Source organism: Ceratotherium simum, chromosome 17 (assembly GCF_057802395.1).
Source record: "Ceratotherium simum simum isolate JZ-2026a chromosome 17, ASM5780239v1, whole genome shotgun sequence".
NCBI lineage: Eukaryota > Metazoa > Chordata > Mammalia > Perissodactyla > Rhinocerotidae > Ceratotherium > Ceratotherium simum.
The window spans coordinates 35527375-35552119 of NC_141916.1; the positions used below are offsets into that span (position 1 = coordinate 35527375).

The window sequence follows — 24745 nt, forward strand, 5'->3', positions numbered from 1 at the left end:
TCTTGTCATACATTTTAACTGTATATTCTTTCTTATAAAACTTGAAGTTATAAATATTTCTTTCTTCTTCTCATAGGAGTAAAGTACTTCCAAATGCTTTGATTAAGCACTGATGTTCTCCCTCCCATCTTTCCTGGAATAGTTGTCTAGAACTATAGTTCTCTGTTTATTGTTTTCATTAAAAATTTTTATTTTATATTGTTGACATATACAAAGGAATAAAAGTATCATATAAGCAGTGATGTACCACTTATTTTTACTGAAAAATTTAGTTTCTAAAAATTGTTTTTGTTGTTAATTGTATTTCTTAATATATTTTACCTCTTCTTTCTTTTTCTTGCATCTGAAGTCTTCTCTCTGGGTTCATTTTAAGTTTTGCTGAAATTCATTCTTTGAGCCAGTCAAGATCTATGGGTTATAAGTCTTGTCAGTTTTTTTCATATATGAAAATGTCTTCATTTTACCTCCACTGTTAAGTGCTACTTTAACTATGTATAGAATGTTATATTGACAATTATTTTCCTTTAGTATTTTAATGTTATAATTTAATTATTTTCTGGCACATTTTGCTCTTCTTTATTGGCATTTTTCTTTACTTTCTAGTTATTTTGTAGATTTTTTTCTTTGTCTTTGATGTCCTGAAGTTTTACTGCGATGTGTTTACAGGGAAGTTGTTTTCTTATGTATTTTTTTTATTGAGGTATAATTGACATACAACACTATATTAGTTTCAGGTTTACAGCATAATGATTCAATATTTGTATATGATGTGAAATGATCACCACAGTAAGTCTAGTTAACATCCATCACCACACATAGTTACAGAATTTTTTTTTTCTTGTGATGAGAACTTTTAAGATTTACTCTCTTAGCAACTTTCAAATATGCAATACAGTATTATTAACTGTAGTCACCATGCTGTATATTACATCCCTATGACTTATGTATTTTATGACTGGAAGTTTGTACCTTTTGACTCTCTTCACCCATTTCACCCACCCCCTAACCCCTGCCTCTGGCAATCACCAATCTGTTCTCTATATCTATGAGCTTGTTTTTTTTGCTCCCAAAGTTATATTTTCTTAGATGTCTAAACATCTAAATGCACTTAACTCAAAACAGGAAGAGAAAAAGAATATTAATAATTTTTAAAAGAAAATACAGATACTTATGTTCAAACTGGACTTGGAGATTGAGCAAATAGCATCTGAAGTTCAACTTAATTTCAGTGTGCTGAAGTAACTTGAGTTCAAAATATTTTTTTTAAAATTTTTTTAAGAATAACAGAATGGTTTGGAAGACGTTAAGTCACGATTTCAAAAGAAATTCACGCTACATTTTGATGCACATGAATCATAGTTTACATTTCTGTGGTTGCCCTCAGGGCTTTTGTGAGGGAATCCTATCAGACACATTTTCAAAAAGAAACAAGTTGGGTTAAAATTTAAAGTAGGCAAACCAAGAAAACATAGAATCTCTGGAATTTTGAAGTGGAATTTATGATTCCTGAAAGTGTGCTGAAATTTGGATGTGGGTGGCAAAATTCTGGATTATTGATGGGTCCACTTGGGTTCCTGTAAGTACATTCTCTTTCAGGAGGTAAATCTGGAGACAGGATCAAGATGCTTCCTAATTGAACACAGTCTGCTTTTCTGGAATTGTGGAATCTTTTAAATTGTAATTTTCTGATTGATGTAATCATGATTGACCATGCTAACAACAGTGAATGATTATGTTAATGTATATGCATAAATATATGTTTATATGTATTTGTTGGACAAAATTTTTAAAAAATTAAAAAAATTAAAAATTTGTATAGAAAATGATAAAGAGCAGGCAGAGGAGGGAGGAAGAAGAAGTTAAGGGAGGAAAGGTTTTCAAGACACTTCAGGTACTAAATGCCACTGAAGTTCAAGCAACAGTTAAAATAGTAACCACGATGTGGAGTTAAAGGTGAACATTAGTGTATGGTTTAGGATATTTGTTTTTATAGATCAGTTAATACTTTCATAACAATTTAGGGCATCTGATTGCTTACTCTGTCTCTATTTGCAGATCATTTAAATCATTTAAATTTTTCCTATTCTGTACATTAAAGATGTTGAAATGTGGTGAGGATTAGGAAATGTAGTTTGAATCAGTAGTAGAAAAAAGGATTTGTATTTAGGAATTTAGAAGTATAGCTGTTCTCCCTTAAGCAAAATTCTCTTCTTTGCTGGTCAGTTATAGAAAAGCATGAATTCATCTGTTGTTGGGGCTCACGTGGCTTTATTTTGTAATGGTTTTTGCAAGTACTTGATTAGAACTGGAGGCAGGAGTGGGGGCTGGAGGAACTGGAGAAGGGAAGTTCTTTGTAAAGATTTAGGTAAACATTAACTACATTAGATATTTTATCCATGAAAGAATTTTTATTATAAAATAATTTTCCAGTGTTTCAGTTCTTAGTGTTTATTAAAAAAATATTTTCTACAATTAAGCACATCATAGAGTAAAATTTCTTTTTCATTTTATGATAGATTTGTAACCAAATTATTGGAAGACCTCATCTTCTTTGTTGCCGATGTACTTAATAATGGACAAGAAGTTCTGGATGTGGTTATCACTAAGCCAAACCGGGAACGTCAAAAATTAATGAGGGAACAAAACATATTGGCACAGGTGAATGTTTTTATGTACTAAATTTGCATATTTTATTTTTTTGAATTATAGTATCAAGAAAGTCCTTGTATTAGTTATCTATTGCTGTGTAACAAATTACCCCAAAACTTAGTGGCTGAAAACCACAGATACCTGTCTCACAGGTCCTGTGGATTAGGAATCTAGGGGTGGCTTAGGTGGCAGTCCTTGCTCAGGGTCTTTCACAGACTGCAGTCAAGGTGTTGGCTGGGGCTGCAGTCATCTCAATGCTTGACTGGGAGAGGATTCACCTCCCCGCTCACTCACATGGGCCTCTCCACAGGACTGCCTCAAGAGAGAACAAGAGAGGGCACCTAGATGGAAGCCACAGTCTTTTTATAACCTAATATTAGAAGTAACATCCCATCAGTTCTACTGTGTTCTATTAGTTAGAACTGAGTCAGTAAATCTAGCTCACAGTCAAGGAGGCAGGATTGCATAAAGGTCTGAATTCCAGGAGGCAAGGATCATTGGGGGCCATCTTGGACACAGCCTCCCACAGACCTCTTAAAAAAGCTACATTGTCAGAGTATATCCAGAAAATGTGCTGGAATAATTTTCTAGGTAGAATTTCTAGGAGAACCTAGAAACTGCCATCTCCATCTACTTCCTACTCCTTTCTCTTCCCTAGGAAAGTAGGGCGGTCTATTCATCAGGTTACATGTGCCCTATACAGTATTCTAGGTTTTTTCCCTGAAGGTCTAATACTGCTTCTATGCTATAACTTCCTGAAATTGTTCATGACGTACCAATAAATTAATTCGCTTCCTAATAATATGTACATATGGGTATGTCTACCCTTATGCATTCTTTTTATTCTGTTACTTGCTACATAAAGGAATGAGCTTCTGCATTGTGTGGACTCAAGAAAGATATTTAAAAAAATAAAAATCATATTATTAATATATGTGTTCTTGTGCAATTGGGAAAGGAAAACAGTAGACATATTGTCAGTTAATATTCTATAGCTGATTAAAAATATAAAATCAACATTTTTTTCAAAGAAAATAAAGATTGCAAATCTAATGAGACAAAGTCTTTTCTGCAACTAGCATTTCTTTAGTATAAAACATTTGATTTCAAAGACTTTTAGGATCTTGAATGATTTATTAATATTATTTCAACCAACGTATGTCAAATCTTTTATTTCAGGATTATAAATATAAAATTCAAGGTTTGGTGAATATAGAGTTATTGAAGTAACTTTAATTCATATTATATTTCAGGAACTACAAAGGATAATTATTTTCCGTTTTGCTTTCTTGTGTTAATGCTTATGCCCGTGTCTAGATGCTTTTTCATAAACAATTTACTCATCCTACTGGCTCATCTCCAGGTGATCCTACCTGCTGTCTTGCTGCCTAAAAGAGTTATATTCCTCAATGCTTTTTAAATACTTCCCAATTGCTAACCTTACAAGAAGAATCTGGGTCACTGGGTACCACTAGCTGCACATGTGGCTCCTTATTTATTACATTTGAATGCTGATACAGTCATTGATTTGGCCACATCTTTATGTACCAAGAACAATAAATTAACTCTTTTATAAAGAGGTTTAGAAGCAATATTTGGAGGCAGTTTTCTGATGTCAGTTTCTGATGAAAAGTAAATGTTTTCTTTATATTATTTTGATTTTTTAGAAAGTTATAGAAAATAATAGAAGTAATTATAAAGCCTATAGAAATCAAACTGTATTTTAGTTCATCTTAATATGTTCATGTAACTTGGTATAACCCAACATCTTTATATTTCTTATTTTAATAAAATATAATTTCTAAACAAAATTAAGCATTTTATTTAAATAATGTTTTTGCCATTCAATTTAGGGAATCCTTTTAGAAGTATTTTTTTGTTCCTTCATGTGTTGGTCCTATATCCTAAGTCCTTTTTATTTTGCTTTACATTAATTCTACTCAAATTTTACAAAAGTATTTTTGAGTCAAAGTACTTATTTGTAAAAATATTAAAACAGATTGCAAAACGTGCACCTCTGTTCATCAGAATAGGTGGTTGTTTTTTTCCTATTAGGTATTTGGGATTCTTAAAGCACCCTTTAAGGAGAAAGCAGGAGAAGGCTCAATGCTGAGACTTGAGGATCTGGGAGACCAAAGATACGCTCCCTACAAGTACATGCTGAGGCTCTGCTACCGTGTACTGAGACACTCACAGCAGGACTACCGGAAAAATCAGGTCAGAGGGTGGACCTCATTTCTACCTCTGTTTAACATTTAAAGCATGGCACGGTTCTTTGGGTACTGTTCTAAAACATAAAATAGAAATGGGGAATTCTGCTTTGCAATGAAATGTTTTATATTGGCAGCACACAAAAAAATGACCTAGAGGTATTTTTGAGATGACATATGTATTTATTCTTCTATATAAAATTGGAATCGTTGGAGGAGGATGTCTGAGTCCTTCTCTGTGTGTGGTGTTAGCTCCTGCTGGGCAGGAGGCGTGCTGGATATATTATGTGAAGAGGAATGAGACATTTCTTGGCATTTCTAGGAACATGCCTCATGGAAAAGATATGATGCGTGCATCTGAAACATAAGGAGGAGGCAAAGAGGGGACATGAGAGATAAAAGGCAGCATTTTGGAAATTCAGAAGAGGGAGAGCTCACTGTGGCTGGGGGACCTCAGGAAGAGTGCTTGGAGAAGAACGCATTTGAGTAGGATGAGAATCATTTTCATAAATTGTCTGTGAACAGGCATTGTAGGAAGAGGGATCTATGAAGAGAAAATGATGGATGCTAGAAAGGGCACTTTTGTCCCAGGATGTTCCTAACTGTGGAGGGCAGGGAACCCAGCTATATCTAGGGATATAGCTAAAAGTTGCCAACTGCAAGTGAAATTTCTTTAGTCTCCTTTTTATCTTAAAAGTACATAATATTTTGCAATGTATTCAATAATATACGTGTTTATTTTATATAAAATTGCTTAAAATTAATTATCATTTGGTAAATTAGTAAACAGAGAGAAGAGTGTACAATCAGTAAATTTCACTGATGAGTTTAGTCCATGAGGAAGGATGGTGTGAGAGAGGGCTGGTGAGGCAGGTTGGGCTAAGCCACGTAGGGCCTAGGATGTCAGGCCTAGAGGATGGAGGTTATTTGGGAATAGTTAGTAGTATTTTTTGAGAGCTTGCTTTGAACCAGGCTCAGTTCTAAGCACTTTTCACAACTTAATTAATATTGAGTTAAGATGAGGAACTGAGACACAGAGAGGTTAAGTAACTTGCCAAAGATCACACAGTTTGAAGACTGGAGCCAGTATTCAAACCCAGACTCTTCATCATCTCACTGTTGCCTCTTAGTAGTTTGAAAGTTTGTTGGCAAGAAAAATTAATTTGCTTTAAGAAAAATATGTTAAAAATACCTTGGCTTTGAAATTCTGTTTAAAGATTAAGAAAAGGTCTAAAAAGAATATGTAAAACAGAGTAGCCAGAAGATAAATACTATGGCAAGGAGCAAGAGGAAGGAGGGGGACAATATAAACAAATCCTTAAATACTTTTTAATATAATCCTAGTTATAAACATCCTTCTTGCCAAATACAAATGCTGTCATTGGAATTATTTTTGCCAACTTCATTGCATTCCTTTAAGATGGCAAGGTAACTTAGGTAGAATTGTTCTTATTTTATTGGAAGAAAAATTAAGTTCCAGAAATAAGTTAAATGACAGACCTTTAAGTGCTCAGAGAATTAGTGTGTGAGAAGTCCTCCGTATGAGGGCCTGTGTAATTCTGCGAAGGTCTAGGATGGAGCTGAAGTTCTTCTCCACTTGGTCTCCTTTCTCTTCTTGGGTCTGGAAAGATATACTTTGCTAGACAGACCACCACTCCACACGTACAAGCAGCACTGTATTGAGAGACTGAATTAACTGATAAAATCAGTAGGTCTACAGAATTTACCTAGTGCTCTCAGACCTCTGGGGTCCCACAATGTGCACCATCCTCGATTGTGCTCAGCCTTTGGAAGGGTCCTGAGGACCCTCCTTTCTACAACACTGCCCTGTGCTTCAGTGCCAGGTCTCCCCAGGGTTGGTTGTTCTACTAGTTTGTAGTTGGTTGTCCGGGCAGCACATCTTAGCTGGTGTCCTTTCTCAGTCCCCCAAGGTCTGCCATACAAAGTTATTTCTCACTCCTCTCCATCTTAGCTGGGGCCTTGTGTGCCTAGGGTGCTGAGGTGCATGTGGTTTCTCCTCTGAAAGCCATCATCCTTCTGACAAGTAGACACACACACACACACACACACACACACACACACACACTGCCCCTATGATTTCTCCTCTCTTTTGTTCTTAGCTCACCCTGCCTAGTCACATCACTTCTCCGGGTAAATTTTATTCACTTTAGGGGACCTACTTTCTGGATTTCTTTAGAGCATGTAACTGTGGGTAGGGCACTCATTCTCCCTTTTGGGATATCTCCGCAAGAAGTAGATCATTGAGCTGACATAAAAAAGTAAGAATCATAAAAGACCATTCATTGAGGGTTAGGTTTTATTTTCCCTTATAGTCTCTGTATGCCCCAATTGAATCTAAGCTATAGTTGAAAATATTTTTCTCAATTCTGTTGAATTAAGAATGCTTTGTATTGGGGCTGGCCTGGTGGCATAGTGGTTAAGTTTGCACACTCCGCTTCAGCGGCCCGGGGTTCACAGGTTCGGATCTGGGGTGTGGACCTATGCACTGCTTATCAAACCATGCTGTGGCAGGCTTCCCACACATAAAGTAGAGGAAGATGGGCATGGGTGTTAGCCCAGGGCCAACCTTCCTCAGCAAAAAGAGGAGGATTTGCAACAGATGTTAGCTTGGGGCTAATCTTCCTCACCAAAAAAAAAAAAAAAAGAATGCTTTATATTAAGCATAAAGCAGCTTTCTTATGTTTTTAGAACATAATTTTAAAATGGAAGAAGAAAGACTTTCTACATTTTGCATAATTACCTTATTTTCCTTTATTTTCACCTATATTTTATAGAGTCCTAATATGGAGTTCTTTTGTGATTTAGTGCTAACCCAGGTCTTTAATGTTGAGTCTCTGTTAATTGTTATTTATAGAATTTGGTAACACCTCTCATTTCATTTGATTATTTATCAACATCTTGATCTATTTATCACACATTTGGAGGTTTGCCTTATACTAGAGTATGATTGCAATAGTCATAAAAGTGTATAAATCAATATGTATCTTTAAAATGATACACTAACAGAAGACATTTACTTTACTTAACTGGCTGCCCAATATAAAGGCTTCATTTTGAAAGGCCACAAAATTGCTGCCTAGAATATAATTAGATTTGTGTAACCAGTATCATTTTCAAGGAATAGATAGGTTCCAGTAAATTTTACCTCAGGCAAAACCACTTTCTAATCAATAAATTCTCCATCGTAGAAGCAGAAATACATTCCCAAGGAGAATCCCCATGAAATTGAAGTGAAAACTTTTGGTTGTGGAAGGGGTTAATCTCACCGGTTCTACGGTTGAATGAGATGGCTTGCTTATACGCAGAATGTGGGAAATGAGCAAAAGGGGCTTGGAATATAGAAGAGTTAGTGTGAAGAATAAGGAGCAGATTAAATGCATGGTTGAACCTCCCTAGTGGCTTCCTTTTGCTCTTAGAAAAACATTTTTCTCCTTTACCATGGCTTGGAAGGACCTACCTCCAACTTCAGCTCTTGCTTTCTTCTCTCTTATCATACTCGACCTACAATGGCCACCTTTTGTTTATAGAACACAAAACCTTGGTTCCGCTACCACAGAGCCTTTGTGCTTGCCAATCCCACTGCCTAGATGGCTTATCTCCCCATGGCTGCCTCCTTTTTATCATTCCATCATTTCATCATTTTAGTCATTTCCACCCTAGTTCAAATGCCACTTCCTCAGTGTCTACCCCATCTAAAGTTGCCCCCTTCTCCATCCCTCTGTTTCATTTCACTTATCAACATGTAAAATGATCACATTTTTTTGCTCATTTACTGCCTTTTTTCTCACTAGGATGTGAGCTCCATGAGAACTTAGCTATCTTGCTGACTGACATATTCCTAGTCTCTCAAACAGTGCCTAGAATGTCGTAGACTTTCAAGAAATGTTTATTAGATGAATGGATCTGATCAGTGAAGTGATTAAGCATATTATCTTGTTTGATAGCTTTTTAAAAATAAAAAGAGGTATGAAATTTTATCATTATTTGAGAGAGACAATTTAATAGATCATTGTGGTATATATACAAAAAAAATCACCATTAAGTCCACGTGGATCTTCATCTAACACTATAGGTCTCATGAACAAAATATCAGAGAGTCATTTTCTGTCTATAATTATGCTAAAATCATCAGTTATGATTGTTGTTGAGAGTTAGAAGAAGGCCCTCTGTTAGGCTGGTGAAATCCTTAGTTACCATGTCATAAAAAATTGTTGTTTTAACTAGGTTTATTTTTGTTTTTCCCATGTACACTTCGAGAGTGTAAGCACCCATATTAAAAAATATTTCTAGGTGTATAATTTTCTGTTATATTTTAAATTAGGTGTATGCTAATATGTTTTCATTTCCTTCCTTAAAAAGTCCTATTTGTTGAAGAATTATTTACTTGCTCTTCTTTTGACAATAATTTTTAGTGAGTTTTCTGTTCTGAATAAATTAATCAATGTTGCTGACCCTAATAGAATCTGTTATTTCTAAGATGTTTGGCAGCGCATTCTGACAGTTTTTCTTCTTTGCAGGAATATATTGCTAAGAATTTCTGTGTCATGCAGTCCCAGATTGGCTATGATATTCTGGCAGAAGATACCATCACAGCTTTGTTGCACAACAACAGAAAACTACTAGAGAAACATATCACAGCAAAAGAAATAGAAACGTTTGTCAGTTTACTCAGGAGAAATCGTGAGCCAAGGTTTGAAGTGGTTCATGCAGTACTCTCTACTATTGGAGACTGTGGCTTTTTGCTTTATTTTTAGAACTTTTTAAACTTAGAATTCTTTCATATCATTAACTTTCATGGATGAAGCTGTGTTGGGCTTATTGCTATGATAGTTATGTATCCTACAGAGTTATTACCTCAAAAGAGATCAAAACCCTTGATAGACATATTTAAATGTAATTGATTTTCCCTCTGATAACTTATGTTTTTATAATGCTTTATAGTTTTTCAAAATGTATTTATATAGATTGTCGCATTTAAATCCTCGCACATTCTTGTGAAGTGCACCAGTTGTATATTATTGTCCATATTTTAGAGATGAGAAGATAGAGAGAAAATTACACAAGAATACCCCAATAGTAAGAAATAGAATACGAGGTAAATGAAGGGTTTCTGACTCCACGTCAAGTTCTCTTTCCGTTGCACCGTGCTGCCTTATCTGGGAGAAATGAATGCAGAAAAGTCAAGCAGGTTGACAAAGTTTTCTCAAATAATTATTAACACAGCAAATGAATGTCAGAAGGTAGAGATAGGCCTCTGATTCAACCAGGCCATACTTACTTCCATGAAGCATGTGCTGTATTCCTATTTTACTCAGTATGCCATTAGCTTTGATCTACCTTTGTTTTGGTATTCAGTTCTGGGGTAGTCTCACTTTAGGGCCAATAAATGATTTTCTAAACATAATAAGTCACAGTGCAGTGGGTTGAATAACACCAAATACATAGACGTAAACTTTTATCCTCTTTTGAAACAAGATTTGTATTAAATATAAATAATTGTATGTTTAATTTGTTTCTGATGATGCAGTAGATAAGCAACACATTAGAAAAATGTTGCATGGAAATAATATTAAAAATATATCTAAAAAATTACCTTTATTGTATCTGAAAGTATGTTTTTATTGTGATGATTTTATGAAATGCTTTTCCTTCATGTTCAATTTAATTTTTTTTCTCTTGCCAGGTTTTTGGATTATTTATCAGATCTGTGTGTGTCTAATACCACCGCTATACCTGTAACTCAAGAACTCATCTGTAAATTTATGTTGAGCCCAGGCAATGCAGACATTCTTATTCAAACGAAGTAAGCCCAGAAAATGGATGCATCTTTTTTGTTCGTGATTTGTAAGCATTGTAGTACCCTATCATGTTTGTAAGTGAGCTTCTTAATAGATTTTGTATGTGTCATTTATTTCAAGGCTGGTCTCAATGCAAGTAGACAACCCCATGGAGAGCTCCATCCTTCCAGACGACATTGATGATGAAGAAGTTTGGCTCTACTGGATTGACAGCAACAAGGAACCGCATGGCAAAGCGATCAGGCACCTTGCTCAAGAAGCAAAAGAAGGCACCAAAGCTGATTTAGAAGTTCTTACCTATTACAGGTAAAGTCTTGTAGAGACTTGTAGTTCTCCATCTCACGTATTCATTGAGAGGTGATTCTCTGGAACCTCTAAAAGTCAGGTATCTATGAAGAGGAAATTTAAAAAGTAATGTCAGAACCAAGGTAGCTGAAATATTTAGTATTATTTAAAATATTCAAAATAAAAATTAATATCTGTGTTTTCCACATAGACTACTTGCAATTTTCTGATTTTGCACTAGTTTGGAATAGTTGTGTAGCAAAGGATTTTTTTCCTATTATTGATTGGAGTGAGTGCAGACGAGAGACATGTTGGGACCTTGGTAATGGAGTTGAGAGATGGAACTGGGGCTGGGGAAGCTGATCCTGCTGCAGAGGGGGCCTCAGAGAAAGTTAGACAATAGTTATGTATATAGTGCTTGTGAATATGTGGAGACTTGAGGCTTAAGAGAAACTAGTATCTGTAGTTATGAAAGTTCAGTGGCGAAATATAGCAGCAGAAGTTCCAATGGCATTTCCCAGTGGTCAGTATACTGGGAGAAAGAACTGAGCCGGTGTCTTTGAATGTAAGGGATAGATACCCAAGGCAGAAGCCCTGGGCCAAGTTGGGTGCAAATGACTGGAATCTGAGTAAGGCAGGGAATGCCTCATGCTCCCTGGTTTCCACAGCTATCGCGACTATTACTTAATCTCAGAGGCTGATGAATCCAAGTGTACTGATGCCTTTTGGATTGATCACATTGGATTGATCCCAAGTTCACAGCTTGGAAACTGAGTGGATCTAAACTTAGAGTGTAGATATTAGAGCCCAGAGCTGAGTGGGACTGGGGGAGGCAGAAAGAGATGGTTTTGTGTGAGCTGTTATTTGTAGCCTTCAGGCTTAGTGTATTTGTAATCCTAGGAAACCGAGAACTGAGAACCTAATGACACTCTCCACCAGACATACGTTGCTGGAACAAGTAAGAGAAATTGTAACTGAATGGGCATAGAGACAATTTCATGTATGTGTTGTCATTTGATCACTTAACCTACTACTAAAAGAATTTGACTCTAGTATCACATACACTTGGAAATATTGGTATCATAAAAATAGATATTGATTGATATTGTGATGTTTAAGAACTTTATCAAGATAAGACAAATAATGTAACATGTTTAATATTTTTAAGGTACCAGCTAAACCTCTTTGCAAGGATGTGCTTGGATCGCCAGTATCTGGCTATAAACCAGATTTCCACGCAGCTCTCTGTCGATTTGATCCTGCGGTGTATGTCTGATGAGAGCCTGCCGTTTGACCTCCGAGCATCTTTTTGCCGCCTCATGCTCCACATGCATGTTGACCGGGATCCCCAGGAGTCCGTGGTACCTGTTCGCTATGCCAGGCTCTGGACAGAAATCCCCACAAAGATCACAATTCATGAGTATGTTTGGAAAAATTTCTCCAGGACTTTAAATTCAGCAGATGAACTCAAAATCGGATGTCTTCAATTTTGAAGTGAAATATATGAAAAGGCATTTCTGTGTTCAAACTCAGGGTCTTAATCTTCCAAATGCAAATAAGATACTTTACTCTTTTTGGAGAGTAAAATGACAACTCTTGATAATAGAAACATCATTCTGGAAACCAATAAACAGAAATCATATTAATAATAGGAGTAACAATTTGTTGAGGGCTTAATATTATGGTAGACTCTGATTTAAGTGCTTAATTCATTTCACAATAGCCCCATTTTACAAATGAGGACACAACTTCTGGAAAAGTTAATTATTTTACCCAAGCTTAAGAAGCCAGGAGGTTAAAGTATGTATATTTTCCTATTTTTAAATGATTATAATCAATTTAACTTGCTTTATATTCTTTCCATTGTTCTAGATATGATTCTATAACAGACTCTTCCAGAAATGATATGAAGAGGAAATTTGCGCTGACAATGGAATTTGTTGAAGAATACCTGAAAGAAGTTGTAAATCAGCCCTTTCCTTTTGGAGATAAAGAAAAAAACAAACTGACGTTTGAGGTATTTTTTAAAAACAATTCATTCAAAGTTATTCAATTTTCCCTGTCTAAAATTAGATGCATTGAACATCAAAGATTTTTCCCCTCTAATATTTAGGATGTTTTTGTTAATTTGGTAGTTAAGTTCATGAAGGCATGATTCTCTCTGCCATTGATTAAAAGATAGATTTGATGTTTTAACTATACCTGATGTCCAATACAAAATATTTTATTGATAATTATCTGTTAGATACTCTTTTCTTTGTTTTTTTTTGGTTTCATTCATTTGTGTAAACTTTATTGCATTTAATGAACAAAGACAGTTTTGCATATTTATAATATGTTTGGATACTTTTTTTTTTCATTTCCATGGAGGTGATGTTTTTAGCCTCATTAAACTGAATTGAAATATCTCTAGTTATAGTATCATTTGGGGGCTATAATGACAAAACCAGAAAGAAGATACCATGACTTGATACCTGGTGTATTAGGTACCTACTGGTGTGTAACAAATTACCCCCAAATTTAGCAGCTTAAAGCAAACATTTATTATCTCACAATTTCTATGGGTCAGGAATCTGAGAGTGCTTAGTTGAGTGGTTCAGAGTCTCTCATGAGGCTGTAATCAAGCTGTTGAATGGGGTTGCAATCATCTGGGGCTAGACGATTTGTTTCTAAGCTCACTTTCACTCATGTAGTTTTTGGTGGCCATACTTCCTTGCCAGCTGTTGACTAGACAGCTCATTTTCTTGCCATGTGGGCCTTTCTGTAGGTTGCCTTAATGTCCTTACAGCATGGCACTTGATTTCCCCTCAGAGCAAACCATTTGAGAGAAAAGTCCAAGATGGAAATTGCAGTCTTCTATAACCTAATCTTGGAAGTAGCATGCCATCACTTCTACTGTATTCTCTTGGTCACACAGACTAACCCTGGTGTGATGTGGAAGGAGACCAAACATTGGGGGCCATTTTGGAAGCTGGCTCTCACACCTAATATGTCCTATGGTATCCAGAGGACCACAAAGCAGCATAGGGAACATACATTTCTGGACAAATTTCATGGATAATATCCATTTATTAAAGTAATTCATTAATGTAACCATTTATTAAGTGGTATCCTCCTGACATAAATAATATTAATTAATATTAGTATTTATTTAAGAGGTAAATCATTCTGATGTAAACTTCTTTAACCACCTTGATGCACCTAAAATCTTGTCTTCTTGCTTTTTTGCTGGCTGTTGACCAGACACCTCATCTTCTTGTCATGTGACCCTTTGATGGGGTTGACAAACTGGTCTTATTTGGATTTAATTCTAAACTTGAATAAATTAAGGTTCAGTGGTTACTTTTGCAGGTATTTTAATTTCTAAGTGTTAGGAAATCAGAAAGTTCAGAAATACCTGCACTAATTTAAATAACAAAAGTCAATATTAATTTCAGTTCCTAATGTTTTTCTTTTCCACTCTTCCCTTTTTTTATTAAGGTGGTCCACTTGGCTCGGAATCTTATATACTTTGGATTTTATAGTTTCAGTGAATTATTAAGGCTAACAAGAACACTTCTGGCTATCCTTGATATTGTACAGACCCCCATGTCATCGTATTTTGAAAGATTAAGCAAATTTCAAGATGGAGGTAAGAAGTTTTTGGGAAAGTTATAATATTTTTGGTATTACTTGGAGGTGAGATAAAAAATAAGTCTATAGAGGAATCGTTGTTACTGTGTACCTGCTAATATGTATGTACAAATAAGAAGTAATCTGATGATAGGACTGGGAGATAATAGGCTGAATTTACAAATGTGCTTCTTTGTTTTTAATGCTAAAGCTTTGAAAGACAAATTCATAAGATCAATGAGTTTCATCTTTAGCAACTAACATTATGGCTGATCCACTAGTGGAGATATTATGTATCAAAAAAATAAAGACATCTTAATATTTGTGATTATCCTCGTTTGAGTCATTCGCTGACTATGCTTCATAGCAGGGCATAGAAAAATGCAAAGAATGGGAACACTAAGGGTCATACCAGAGAAGCCGTGAATGTAAAGCCAGTGTGGGAGGCAGTACAGTGAAGAGGGTAAGAGAAGGGGCTTTCAAGTCAGAGTGCCTATATTCAAATCCTGCCTGTACCACTTAGTAACTTAGGCAAGGTACTTAACTTCCCTAAGAGTTTCTTTTCTCATCTGAGATATGAAGATGATAATAATAGTATCTTCCTCACAGTTTCCTTGTGAGAATTAAGTGAATTTATACAATATATTCAAAGCACTTACAACAGTGTCTGTCTCATAACGCAATTAAAAATTTTTTGATCGTGATTGTATTAGGTTGGATGACCTGAAAATACCCTGAGGTAGAGAATTGTTTGCAGAATGTATAGTAAAGAGTGCGTGCAGGGTATACACTTGTAAGGAAGTGAGGAAGGTAGGATTGGGCAGACAGAGAAGCTGATCCCCAATGCAGTTACAACTGAAACCTCAGCTGATCCTACAGAGAGCTCTGGAGCTGGGATGGACCTTGGGAGTTGTCACAGATTAAGGCAAAGGGGATGAGCTTTGGATCCTTGCATCAGCCAGCCATTGGCTGTGGAATTCATCATGGAGGGGCTGTGTAGACTTAGATAAGGCAGTTCCCCTTGGCCAAGGGTCACTCCTAGTGAGAGGCACAGCTGTGAGAAATCAGCAGCCATGATGCCCAGCAACTGGGGGTGTGGGTGCCTTAGCTCTACTGAGGGGATATGGGTGGAGCACAATGTATCCACTACAGTATCCATTACACGATTAAAAAAGTAAAACCAGAAACCTAATTTCAGACATAAGGAAGAAACATCTGGTTAAGAATTAAATGAGGAACTTTCGGGTAGCTGAAGTAATTAGTTGCTACTGCCTAAATCTCAATTCCTTCTACATCTTCCAAAAATCTGTACAGATCAATAAGAAGCAAATTAAAGCACATAAATCCCTCACCTTCAGCACAACTAGAAGACAGAGGACAGTACAAACTTCAGTTATTAAGTAGAAAAGTAACATCAGTTTTCAGTGAAGCTTTCTCACAAGTTCTCACTGCCAGCCTTTGTGGATAGTTAGGGGGTTCTGGAAAAACCGAGTGGAAGAGATAAGAAGGGATTATGTGCAAATCACCCTTAGAAAGAGAAAATCTATCCTAAGTGTGAAAATACTGAAAGAGAATCCAGGTAGATGAGAGCACTGAGCAAGGAGGAAGGAACTTAAGGGTACACAGGTGGCAGTTATGGAAAAGCAATGCTTCTGGGATGGCAAAGTTAAAAGTAAGGGAGAGCAATTTTTGAAGTCTTGTTGGTGACAGGAAAAAGAAGCAAGACAGGGAAATCCTGAATGCTACAAGATAAAAGAAAATGAAAAAAATGGAAGGAATATGATTCCTTTTCCATTGCCCTGCACCAAAATCCAAACTTTAAAGAAACTGCACTTCACAACTCTGACAGGAGAGGGTGGTCTTGAGCTAAAGATCATGTCAACCAGCTCATATTGTCAACCTTGTCCAAGAAATGCATAAATGTAATCAGTCATCATCTATATGAAATGAATATAAGATCAAAACAGAATGGAGAATGAAAAAATTTCAGCTGATGGAAATTCCTCTCTGAAAAGCAACCATGAAATAGAAGAAAATTATAACATGACACTCTAAACTGGATTAAATATCTTCAAACAAACACTGGGATATGAAAAACACCTTGAATCAAAAATTCAAAAACTAAGATTAGAAATGGACCAAAAAACCAGCAATAAATGAAATGAAAGTTGATTGTACTCAAGAAAGAAATAAAATAAAATGGTAGAATATATTTATTTTTTTTAGAAATACAGACTAAATTACAAGGTATCAAAAAGAGAATAGATTTCAATGAAAGTGTAATAAGTGACATTGAAGAAAGGCTGCAGAACAATGAGGAGAATGTCAGTGATATAAAGAAACAAGGAAAAAGAGTCAGAGAGAAAGTGGTTGAAATGGATGAAAGGCAAAGAAGAACCATCATATGAATGATTGGAGTCTCTGAAGAGGAAAAACAAAACAGTGGAACAGAATGGTATTTAAAACTACAATCCAAGAAAACATTCTGTAAATAAAAGATGACCTGAATTCTACATGGTGAAATTGTCCAGAATGGTAGTGCCAAGACATAGCAGCATAATAAAACTATTATTTATAGCATATATTCAGAGAGAGAGGTGAGGGGTTGAGGGAGGCAAGTGCAGAAGAAAGGAAAGAAAAGATGCTTCCTGATATGATGCTTTTACAATCTCCAGTTTAGTTTCAACTAAACTATTCTTTTTTTTTTTTTTTTTTTTTTTGTGAGGAAGATCGACCCTGAGCTAACATCTGCCAATCCTCCTCTTTTTGCTGAGGGAGACTGGCCCTGGGCTAACATCCATGCCCATCTTCCTCCACTTTATATGGGACGCCGCCACAGCATGGCTTGACAAGCGGTGCGTCAGTGCGTGCCCAGGATCGGAACCAGTGAACCCTAGGCCGCCGCAGCAGAGCGCGAGCATTTAACTGCTTGTGCCACCAGGCCGGCCCCTAAACCATTCATAATAAGTTAGAAGGTGATCTTGACTTTTGGTCTCAGTGCTTATAGTCTGCTTTCAGAGTTTTACCCTAAAAAAACTATTTTCTTGCCCTGAAAATTTGCTCAGTAAGAATTTACTGAGTAACTGGTACATGCCAGACACTGTTCTAATCACTGGGAATAAACACTGGACAAGATAAAAAGTCCTTAGCCGCAGGGAGGACAGACAATAAATAAAGAAATAGGCAAAATCCCTCCCCCTCCCCTCTTGGAGGAGATGGTCAGATAATAAGCAAATGAATATACACTGTAACGTTAGAAAACGCTTTGAAGAAAAATAAAGCAGGACAATATAGAGAGTGATGAAGTAAGAGAGGGGCAGTTATTTTTGGTGAGAGGGGATTGAACAACCTCTCTGACATTTGAGCAGAGACCTACCTGCATCAAGGAAGACAGTCCTGGGACAGAATAAGTGTGAGTAGCAGCAGGAAGGCCATTTGGCTGAGGTCAAGGGAGAGAAGGGGAGAATAGTAGGGAGAGAAGGTTGGAGAAGCCCAGACTGTAGAGACTTGCAGACCTTTGAATTTGAATTTTGTTCTGAGTTTGATGGACAACCTTCAGAGGGATTTGCGAAGGGATTGATATGATCTGATAACTTTGGCTGCTGAGTGGAGAATAGAGAATATCTATGTGGGCATAGTGTTGGGAAGACCATAGTTAGGGGCTGCTGAGGAATTGGATGATAGTTTTGAACTAGGATAGTACTGGTAGAGATGGTGAGAAGGGGACGAATTTGTAATTTTATAGTCTTAACAGATAGGACTTGGATGTGGAACGGGAAAGAAAGAAGAGAGCCAAAGATTGTTCCTAGGTTTTGAATTAGCAGCTGGGTGAATGTGGTACTCTTTATTGAGGTGGGAAAGATTAGTGGATGAGTGGGGTTGGAGGGAAAATTAGGATTTCTGTTTGGGCATGTTAGGTTTCAAACGCCTATTAGGCATCTAAATGGAAATGTTATATCTAGGGTTGGATGTGTGAATGAACTTAGAGTTTCATCAGTATAGAAAATATAAATGTGAGAATCAGTGCATAGGAGACATTCAAGGTATCAGACCGAAGAAGATCACTTAGCAAATGATTGTTCACTGGGAAGAAATGAAGTCTAAAGATTGAATCCTGGGATGCTCCAACATTGAGCCATGAGATAAAGGAGAAGCCTGCAAAAGAGACTGGAACAGAGTAGCCGGTGAGTCAAGAGGAGCACCAGGAGAATGTGATGTCCTGGAAGCCAAATGAAAAGTAACGCTAGGTAATTTTAATTGTTTGTTGACTTATATAAATATACTTTCTAGATAGCTAATATTCATCGAGCACTGTGCTCAAAGTGGTACTCTATGTGCTAAGGATTACCTTCCATGTAGCGTGGCTTGTGCTTAACCATGATACACACAGTTTTACTCCATTATTAAAATAAGAAGCATTATAATTTTACTCCACTATTAATAATGACTTATGATAGTTTTTGTTAGCCAATTATAATTCTCTAAGAAACTTCTTGTTGTCTTGATAGAAAATATCTATATATGTACTTCGTGATCCAAGACTCAGAGGTTTCTTCTTTTTGAGAGTGGTATGTCATGTGGAGCAGTGTCTCTTCATTTGGGGAAATGCATTTTCCTAATTTGTGGATTTGCCTAGATTTTTGGAATCTGAAAGGATGTGCTTATCCTCCTATATGGTAGAGAATACCCAAGAAACCTGTATTCTAGTTTTTGGTGTATTGAAATTAATTTGAATTTAAGGACCATAGTTTTAAGATCACTTCTCTTGATATCTGCAAATCAGAGGGTAAATTATTTTTTATACATTCCTATGATTGGGTACATGATGTAAACTTTGAGAAAATATAATTTATTGTTAAGCATGATTTGATAACAATTGTGATTATACTACAGATGATACCTCTGAGAGAAGTTGTTATAGTGGACTTTCTTCATTCCTCTCAACTCTACAAGTCTTTCTTAAGGAATTATTTTTGCTTTCACTAACATTAAATGTTTATTTAATATCATTGACTTGCAAACATTTGGAAGGACAATGTTTTATAGTGAAACATTCCAGACTAGATTTCTTTGGAGCAGATCTATACTTGCAAGACAAAAAAATATGGTACTGTACTTTTTGTCAATATTGCCTTGAGGTGCATTTGAAAAAGTGAATATGTGGCTTTATTTATATTATATAAAATAGAAAAGAATGTGCCTCAGAGGGATACATTATTTGCCATAAAGTTGCCAATAATTAGAATGTAGTGGAATTATGCATGGATTTCAGATCGTTCTGTAAAAAGTTTTCTTTTAAAGTACCAATATAGGAAAGCATATTAAGGGAGATTAATTAACTTGCCTAAGATCCATTAGTAAGTTAGTGGCATTGTTAACAATTAAAGTGCAAGAAATTAGTCTTCTATCCTTTGTAGCACTTAGATTATTTTAGTCCAATGATCTAATATTTTAGAAAAATTGTTATTGAGGTTAGAATTTTGTTTCATAATTTTTTTTAAGTTTCGACTTATAGAGAGGTTCAGTCTTATAGATATTCTTTATGCTGAGTAAACAAAATACAGAGTTTAAAATAAAAAAATTGGGACAAAGCAATGTCATGTGCCTCTAGATATGATGCACTGAGAAGGACACGACATCACCTATTTAGTATTCTTGACAAAATTCATAATCTCCCACTAATCCTCATGAATTATCAGACAAGTACAAATTGTGGGATATTTTATAGAAAAACTGGCTTGAACTTTTCAAAAATTTCAATGTCATGAAAGATAGAGAAAGGTTGAGAAACTCTTTCAGATTACAGGGCATTAAAGAGACATGACAACTAAATACAATATGTGATTTTGGATCAGGAAAAATATTATCTACAGAAGACATTATTGGCACAATTGGTGAAATTTGAATATGGTATTTTCTGTGTGTGTATGAGGAAGATTAGCCCTGAGCTGACATCCGATGCCAATCCTCCTCTTTTTGCTGAGGAAGATTGGCCCTAGGCTAACATCCGTGCCCATCTTCCTCTACTTTATATGGGACGCTGCCACAGCATGGCTTGATGAGCGGTGCATCTGTCCGCCCCCGGGATCCAAACCTGCGAACCCCAGGCCACCGAAGTGGAGCGTGTGAACTTAACCGTTACGCCACCAGGCTGGCCCCTGAATGTGGTTTTTATATTAGGTTGTAGTATTTTATCAAATAGGTTGTATTGCAGTTATGTAAGAGAATGTACTTGTTTTTAGCAAATACATAATGAAGAATTGAGAGTTAAAAGGTCATGATGTCTAGAACTAATTCTCAAATAGTGCAAAAAGATGTAATATATATATATACATATGTAAAGAGAGAGAAAGAGAGAGTGAGAGAGGATGCAAATGTGGCAGAATTTATGAATCTAATAAATCTAGGCAGAGGGTATTATAGAATGAATTCTTTGTGCTTTTCTTGCAACTGATCCCATAAATTTGAAAGTATTGCAAAACAGGAAAGTTAATAACTTAATTAGCCAAGTAGGCAAATGATTTATTTTATGTAAGATGACACTTCAAACTGAAAGAATTATCTTATAATTCTACTAGGAGGTGTGTTATGATAGCTGAGTTCTATTAGACTATAAATTCCTAACAAAAATTCTGTTAGACTCTGTAAATTCTTAACAAAAGAAGCAAGAGAGAACACATTCCTGGAATCTCCAAAGGTGGAGACGGGATTGTCAGGCCTGGGAAAAATTCCTGTGGTACAGGGTGAGACAGAGGTTGATGCCAGAGAGGAAATCCCAGATTACGGAAAGTACCTGGTGAAAAAAAGAACTTTTCTTTTAAAGGACAACTCATGGGAGCCGTAGCAGGGTTGCCACTTTACAATACCCAGTGTCTCATCATCTTGGCTTTTTTATATTCAAGTGATTTGGATTATATTTTCTTACTTTAGTGAAACTATATTTTCAATTGGAAGTCATTTGTAAAGCACAATTTTTAAAAATAGGGAGTAATTTTATAAGCATTGTTTCTAGGCAAACCAGTCCCTTTGAATCAGTGATAACAGTTTTCTTTTCTCATACCATGTCTGGAAAATTTTGTGCCATAGAACCAGGTCTTTTTTCATCCTTCTGATCTACTTACCACTTACTAATTCTGATCCAGCACAGTTGGGGTTGGACATTCAGAGAAACGTATTTGCTAGCTGTTTGGCAGGTCAGGCCCAAGGAGGAAGAAAAGGTGTGTCTGGAAGGAAAAGGCTTACAGTTCCCGGAGTTCATTTCGTGCGGCCTCAGTGGCGCCTGCCTTAAGTAGGGTGTGCACGCGCAGCATTCATTTGTCTTTCTGGGAAATCCTGTAGGTTTAGATGTCAGTGTTTAGCGTTTGAGGTGATGGGGATGGCTGGCTTGGAAAGTGGCAGTTACAGAAGTTTTCCTCTTCGGGCCCTTGGTGATGGTGCAGCTCACTGCCGTGTCACTGTGAGTCGTCCTCATCCTAGAGCTGATTGGGGGTCTGAGTCTAGCTCCCAGACTGTGGCTGCTCCCCATCACAGTGACTTTTAGTTGGCACACTCAGCAGAAATTGCTAGGCTCAGAAGCAACTTTTCATTTTTGTACCCTAGAGGTGGTCCCTTCAGAAAATGATCCAGGCACACTCCCAGGGATACACAGGGAGCTGTCACAGTCCTGTCCTGTGCTGTAGTGAAATAGAAGATTCTAATCTTCAGAACTATCAATCCAGTACCTTTCGTTGCCTATGTACTTGCTTAAGAAAAGCAGTATTGTTTTCAAACAAATATATTCACTCCCGGCAGGCTATGTTGTTGAGTCAATTTGCTTTGCTAATACCTATCATTTGCTCTCAGTGATTTAAAACATACAGGCACCATTCAGTGTAATTGATCTTTTGGGTTGAAGGATTATGTCAAACAGTGCTCTTCTTTGTTGCGTATAGAAGTTAAAAGCAAATGCATATACCGGCTGATAAAATGGATATTCTCAATATACTTTTGAAAGTACATGCCATTCAAAAAATTATACATTTTTTCTCCTTATGCTTGCTGAAGGGTATACAATCTAAGGGTTGATACTACTACTAAATAAGATCATTTTGTACAGCAGGTGGGTAATTTTTGTTTTACTAGAGAGTCATTTAAATAGTTGGAGACAAATGTGAATACTTACACATTCTTCTAATGAGCAGCATAACATGTGAACTCTGAATAGTGGGAGTGTCATTTCCATTTGAACAGAGTAAAGAACTTGACAGTCTGGAAATGGTTTGGGTCTAATTCATTATTTAGTTATCTTGTCAATATCCTTCCACTTATCTCTTTGTTGTTGAATGGAACTATGGGTCAAATTTAAACCTCCAACATGGAGCAATCAAGTCTTAACCACTGAGTAATATTTAGGCCTAGTTAGGGTGTCTAGAACACCACAATCATTTGTTTTCACAACTGTCTCCCAGCCTTTGAAATTTGAAAAGGCAATATATCAGAAAACTACCAAAAGACCAAACAAGAGCTGGCTAGTTTCTTTTTACGTTCTATCATTTTGCTTTTTCACAACTCCAAATTCTTGGGAATTTCCATAGTCAAGCCCTGAAATGTGGGCCTGTCCCCAGTTGGTAACCAGATAATCTCTTTTGTTGGCCTATATGTTATAATGTTGAAAATGGGAAATCACTAAAAAAAAAAAAAAAAAAAAAAAAAAATCAATAGAGAATTCCATTTGCTTTTAGGATTTCCTTTCCTTTGAGGTTTCAGGTTGGGAGCTGAAGTGCCTTTGGTCTTAGAGAATAAGGTAGACGTAACCCTAATAGCCTGAAATTATCCTTCTGCCCTGAAAGGATTCCAGCTACACTGGGTGACTTATAGAGCTGTGGGCCCAAGCCAGGGTAGGCAAGAGATGAGGAGGGTGGGTAGTGAGAAGTACTTTGGATATATGTATATCCAGGTGCCCCCCTTGCCCCAGGAGATGTGGGGAAGAGAAGAAGGGCATGCTAACTCTCCATCTAGTGGCAAAGAACCAGCTGCTTCTTTAAGTTTTTTTTTTTTTTGCCTTGGCAGAGTCTTCATGTGATCCACCTTGAAATGCTTTTTCTGGCAGCATAGTTGCTATTAAAAAGGAGAAGGGAAATTGAGATGGGAGGTGGAGCAGAAACATTTTTTAATATTGTTATATGGGTGGGAAAGGAAGAAAATATTTACAGGCAAAAAATCGGCCAGAAAATGGTTTCTTCCTTTATGAAATTAGGAGGTTAGTCTAAATGTGATCTTTACAGTCTCTTGTCAAAAACTGTGATTCTTCAAAGATTAGTAATTTTCATTCCCTCACTGAATGGTGTCCTTTTTAATGTGTGTTGCAAATCGCTGCTTTCAACAAATATCCATGAAGCATATCTCCTGGTTAAAAGCTGAGTTTGTTCTTTGGAAAGACACCAGCTAGAATGCCTTGAAACCGGAAGCCTTAGTTCACTTAAAATAAAATATCGAATGTGTCACAAAAAAGCAAGGAAGCAAGAAAGGACTTTCCTGGATGTGAGGCGGGACTCTGAGGGGGTGTACATGTGGAGGAGGGGATGAGAAAGACCAGAAATAAGGTTTAGTGCAATGACCATAACTGAAGAGCCGAGTACCTAAGGTACAAGGAAGCTTCGTTTTAGGAACTCTTTCCAGTGTTCCTTCACCTTCTTCTAATTTTTCATCTGACAGAGCTCTTTTCACGTGTCTGTAAAGGATTTAGATTGCAGTGGAGTTCACAGCATTCAGAAGTGTTAGCAAGGTTTACTCGCAGGGGGAAGACCCACAATTACCATTCATCATTTGAAAATCTCGTTCATTGATTTCTGGACTTAATGTTTCCCACCACCATTTTGCCTCTCCAGATTCTCCTTTAGATGGCCTTGTTCTTCTCTCTGTCCTCTCTCATCTCTGCTTTCAGCGATGTCCCTTTGCTTCAGGCAGAACTGTCTTATCTCCACTATATGTCTTGTTCCTCACACCTGCCTACTTCCCATATGCTCTTCCCTTCTGCCTCACCTTCTCTCCATCCAAATCACGTACTTCTAGCAAAGGAAGCTTTAGACTGGAAGAAGAGGCAGGGACACGTGTGCAATCCTATCCACAGCGATAGGTTTTCTCTCATCCCTTAGTGTGTGTGTGTACTGTGTCAGAGGAGCATGTTCTTCT

At 36.7% G+C, this 24745-nt stretch overlaps 1 protein-coding gene across 1 annotated transcript in view; it reads left to right on the forward strand.

The window, feature by feature from the left end:
- ITPR2 (inositol 1,4,5-trisphosphate receptor type 2) overlaps positions 1-24745 on the forward strand; it is a 463296-nt gene that overhangs the window by 137645 nt on the left and 300906 nt on the right. Inside the window, exons 14-21 of the mRNA XM_004435465.3 lie at positions 2517-2658; positions 4705-4866; positions 9398-9570; positions 10564-10683; positions 10799-10984; positions 12132-12383; positions 12836-12980; positions 14444-14594. Of these exons, the coding sequence (XP_004435522.1) occupies positions 2517-2658; positions 4705-4866; positions 9398-9570; positions 10564-10683; positions 10799-10984; positions 12132-12383; positions 12836-12980; positions 14444-14594 (1331 nt within the window). The remainder of the gene's footprint in view (positions 1-2516; positions 2659-4704; positions 4867-9397; positions 9571-10563; positions 10684-10798; positions 10985-12131; positions 12384-12835; positions 12981-14443; positions 14595-24745) is intronic.